Here is a 4,718-nt window from a genome sequence, read left to right as displayed (position 1 = left end):
CAAGGAAGAAGTAATTAGAGGTTGGTTTGGATCTGGATCATTCACCATGAATTAGATTTTTTCTCTCTCTCTAATCTGGTGTATATTAGGTGTACATTTCTTATTAAATATGTATAAAAAGAAAGTACTTTTTTAAACAGTGAAAGAGCCCAGAGTGACAGGTACTTTGCTTGTTTTGTCTAGGCAACAGTCCAAAACATTATCAGAAATAAATTACAATCAGAAGGATAAAAAAAAAGGGGGAAATAAGCAAATCTAGACATAAGAGAAGCTGTAGACGTGAAACACACTGTGACAGTACTTACTTAACACTTTAAATATAGGCTACTTTGTCACATTAAACCATTATTAGTTACCAATTGAATTAAATCATCATCATCTTCTGGATAAATAGGACCAACTTGTGGAAAGATCTCAGTCACTAATATATAATATAAAATCCTAAAACTCTCAATGCCTTTATTCCTAATAACATGAAATAGAAAAAAAAACAAAAAAAACATTAGTGAATGGATTTTGCACTGTGGCACACACAAATCAAGACATATGCTGCTCTTCACCCTGGCCTGGGCCCCTCTTGTGGGCTGGTTGGTTGGTAAACACTGATGTGAGTCATGGACACTGTTCCCTCTAAGGTGTTTTACTGTGCAATTGCACACTGCTCCCCACCTCTTTGCCCAGAAGACAAAAAAGTTGCACACTCAAATATCCCCGACTAGTTTACTGTTTATTTCTCCCTAATGTGCGCTTCGAATTGTGAAATGTATGACTAGACAACTACGATTGAAGTTTTTGCTTGAGAATTATTATTACTGTTAATATCAAGAATGCTTCTGTGCCAAGAGCTGATGACACCAACTTCATGTTAGTTATTTTTTTCATATTGTTCATATGGCAATAATGCAAAATCTATTTTGCCAAAACAATATTGTATTTTGTTACTGACCTAGATATGGAGTAGCCTAGGTAATGTTGTCAAAATAATCTGTTATTAATCATAATAGTAATAGCCAATTGTATTGATATTTGGAGTTGGAGAGGTGAGGTCATCACCAGCATGTGAGTCGCTCAAGCATGTCATCAGGGGAGTTGAATTTCTGCTCAGGAGTTTTGAAAATTAGAGGGAACATTGGTCATGGTCATGGACTGTATAAAACCATGAATCTGCATATGAAAGCTTGTCTAAAATAGATGTAGCCTACTACCTGCGCTTGTAGCTGCTGTCTGTCGCTTTAATGGCACTTGTGGGCTGTAACCCCAACATGACTGATGAGAGCTGGTTGGCCGGAGCCTGAGGAAGTGCGCTGCTTCTTCCTGTGTTATTATCAACTACACACACGGATGCAGCCGCTTAGCAGACGGTCAGAGTGCTATGTAAATGCAGCTGTGGCCGAGCCGTGTTGTTTAGAAAAGCGGTAAGTAGTGTCTTTAAAGCCGTCTGAAGCTAAAGGAGGCTGGCAGAGGAGGAGCAGCTGCAGTGAAATGAGCCACGCTGCTAGCCCCGCTGCTAGCCGTGTAATGCCTCCGTTAGTGTAGCTTAGCTCGGATGCTAACGTGAGGTAAAGATTTACAAAATAGAGAGGACAAGCGCTCGTGTCTATTTTTGTTGCATTGCTTACAATAATTCATATGCAGTTGTCCCCGTCTTCTACGATACTCACTTTGTTATCTTGTTCCTATAAAGCAGGACATAGAGAAATCCCTAATGGTGCCAAGATGAAGATGAAGTCTGCCAAGAAGAAGTCAAAGAGAGCGGAGAGGCTGCAGCACACCGTGGTCGTAGTCAAAACCGAGGATGACCCGGAGCTGGGTCGAGAAGCGGAGGAGGAGAAAGAGGAGGAGGAGGGCTCCAGTGAGGTTTACACTAACGGAGATGGTCTGTGCGTCCATATCAAGGAGGAACCGCATGCACATGAGATCTGGGAGCAGGAGTGTAACGGTGACACATCAGACACTAAAGCCAACACTGTGACATCCAGGTCGGATGTCCAGCAGCAGCAGGGACACATAAAGGACGAGTGTGACTCTGGCCACCAGTCAGAGTATGAACTCACTGAAACTGCTGTCAAAGAGGAGGAGGAGGAGGAGGGGGAGGAGGAGGAGGAGGAAGAAGAGGAGACATGGATCAAACAGGATAGAGACAGTGAAGAGGAGGCTGAGGGTGATGGCAACACCCAGGGAGGTTATGGGGAGGGAGAGGAGGGCTGTGCAGGTAGGAGCCTGTTGCTCTACACACAATACCAGTAGCCTTTCTTTAAAAAAAAAATGTTCTTTAGTTTTCTGCTAATGAACTGGCATATGTAGCCAATTTAAGTTGAAAACACTTCTATAAAGCATACACTTCTGGGGGTCTTTATTTCTAAGATACCAATTCTGGAAGTGTCATCATTGTATATGATAAACAATCTAGAGTTAAAGTGTCAAGTTCTTTGTAGTTTGCATTTGTGTTTACCTTGTTACTGAAATACATGTCAGTGTTATATGTCTTGAGAAAACATTGCATCTAAAGAAAATGAATATCCACTATCTACCACAACTTTATCCTCATAACTGTTAGTCAGTATGCTTTAAAATGACTGTATGTGTAAAAAGTGTGTTGTTTTTTTTCATCCTCTCTACTTTCTCTGTTTGTTTGTCTCCTACTTATTAGAGTCATCGTCTGAGTTCTTTCCATGTCCTCACTGCACTGTCTCCTTCACTGACTTGGACTTCTTGGAGAAGCACGTCAAGTGGGTCCATCAGAAACAGTACCTTGCCAAACTGAAAAAATGCCTCTCAAGCCGAACACTAAACCTCATTCCCAAACACACCTGCACCGCCTGCGGCAGCTCCTTTAACTCTAAAGTACACCTACGGGTCCACGTACACGAAGCCCATCCTTCTGCCCCTCCCCGCAGGCTCCACCCCTGCCCGACCTGCGCGCGCAGCTTCCAGTACCTGAAGAACCTGAAGAATCACTGTCAGCGCTGGCACAAGATGTCAGTGGTCACCACGGGAGGACATCTCAGCTGCGCCGACTGTGGGAAGAGTTTCAAAGCCACCTGGGGTCAAGGGCCTCATTTGTGTCACGGTCCAGACAACACAGAAACCGAGGACAAGCCGGTCTGCTTGGACACCGGTGTGCAGTGTCCAGAATGCGGCAAGAAGATGCGCACGCCCCAAAGCCTGGGAGATCACATGCGCACCCACACCGGCGACCGGCCGTTTGTGTGCAAGGACTGTGGCAGGAGGTTCGTGGAGCGCAGCGGTTGGCGGCAACACATGAAAATACACACGGGGGAGAAGCCGTACAAATGTCAGGTGTGTGGGAAAGCCTTTTTAAGATCGCATCACCTCAAGTGCCACTTAACGACACACTCTGGCAAGAAGGAGTATTCTTGCACCGAATGCGGAAAGGAGTTCGGGTTCAAGTCGAGCCTCGATCTGCACCTGAGGACGCATTCCAGCGAGAGACCCTTTCACTGCAACGTGTGCGGGAAGAACTTTAACACGCAGAGAAATCTGAGGGTTCACTCCAGGCTCCACACCAACGAGAAAGCTCACCAGTGCGGGGACTGCGGGCTGAAGATCGGAGACCTCGGGGCTTTGAAAATACACCTGCGAACGCACACGGGAGAAAGACCTTACCACTGCACAATCTGCGGGAACAGGTTCATTCGCCTTGCGCATCTGCGAAACCACCAACGCACCCACACCGGCGAGAGACCCTACAAATGCACTGAATGCGACAAGAGTTTCACTCAGTCTGGCGACCTGGTGAAGCATAAGCGGATACACTCCGGGGAGAAGCCCTTTGAATGTCCAGACTGTCACCGCCGCTACACTTCCTCCGGGGATCTGGGCAAACACAGGAGAAGTCACACTAACCTGCGCCCTTACACCTGTCAAGAATGTGGGAAAAGTTTTCGCCTGTCAGGCCACTTGAAAACTCACATGCTGACTCACACAGGGGAGAAGCCATATTCCTGCCCCAACTGCCTCCGCAGGTTTGCTCGATCTCACCATCTCTCTGGGCACATGGCCAAATGTCGCTGAGCTCTTTTGAGAAGATTGTAAATAAGCTAGTCCTGATATAATATGGTAATAATAAAACTAAAAGCTGTATAGAGTCTACTACTAGATTTCTTTTCCATGAATGTGTTGAAGAGAAAACTGATATTTGTAGATAATTATTTATATGAACTTTCTGTAACCCTCTTGACTCGGATGACTGTTTTAACTTATTATCATACAATCATGTTTGTTATTGCATGTAACTTTTTTTTTTTAACAGCACTATCCTGAGTCTTGTATTAATTGTTTTGTTTTTTCTTGAGTAGCTCTAGACTGTTTAAGACACTATTATGACAGAGACTTGAAAACACAGTATAAGGCGGAGCTCAGTGAGATATGCAGATAATGGGGATATTTTCTTTCCCCTGATCATGGCTGTATTCTCTGTAAGAAGTAAATAAATTATTTGATGAAGGCATGAAAACTGTGTTTAATTCTACTGTTGAGTCACAGAGATATGCCACATTATTTGCAATAGTGTGAAGGATAAGTAAGGATGACCATGTATCACCAAGTGTAAACAACAAAAGATGGCCAACATATGCATTTTTTATATATATATATATATATATAAAAAATATATATATTTTTATATATATATATATATATATATATATATATATATATATATATATATATATATATATATATATATATATATATAT

General features: G+C 43.2%; 1 protein-coding gene across 6 annotated transcripts; it reads left to right on the top strand.

Annotated features, from left to right (window-relative positions):
• The first annotated feature begins 1,284 nt into the window (after positions 1 to 1,284).
• LOC310998792 (uncharacterized protein) lies at positions 1,285 to 4,201 on the top strand. Of its 6 annotated transcripts, none has more exons than XM_083988991.1 (4): positions 1,285 to 1,415; positions 1,688 to 1,782; positions 1,825 to 2,212; positions 2,651 to 4,201. In XM_083988991.1, the coding sequence occupies exons 2-4, from the start codon at positions 1,717 to 1,719 to the stop codon at positions 4,033 to 4,035; spliced, it is 1,839 nt and encodes a 612-aa protein (XP_083845117.1). In that variant the 5' UTR covers positions 1,285 to 1,415; positions 1,688 to 1,716; the 3' UTR covers positions 4,036 to 4,201. The 6 variants fall into 6 exon arrangements, with proteins under 6 accessions (XP_083845117.1, XP_083845114.1, XP_083845118.1 ...); XM_083988992.1 differs by having other exon boundaries at positions 1,313 to 1,424; positions 1,695 to 1,782; XM_083988990.1 differs by having other exon boundaries at positions 1,327 to 1,415; positions 1,685 to 1,782.
• The last annotated feature ends 517 nt before the right edge of the window (positions 4,202 to 4,718 follow it).

The sequence above is a fragment of the Trachurus trachurus genome (assembly GCF_905171665.1).
Source record: "Trachurus trachurus genome assembly, chromosome: 16".
Taxonomy (NCBI): Eukaryota; Metazoa; Chordata; class Actinopteri; order Carangiformes; family Carangidae; genus Trachurus; species Trachurus trachurus.
The sequence above is the reverse complement of the archived record's forward strand: the minus strand, read 5'-3'. Positions and strand labels throughout refer to the sequence as shown.

Excerpts from the sequence above, each read along its gene's own strand:
- LOC310998792 (XM_083988988.1), top strand. The coding sequence starts at position 1,717 with ATGAAGATGAAGTCTGCCAAGAAGAAGTCAAAGAGAGCGGAGAGGCTG. Across the intron at positions 2,213-2,650 it reads GGGAGAGGAGGGCTGTGCAG|AGTCATCGTCTGAGTTCTTT; the intron begins GTAGGAGCCTGT and ends CCTACTTATTAG.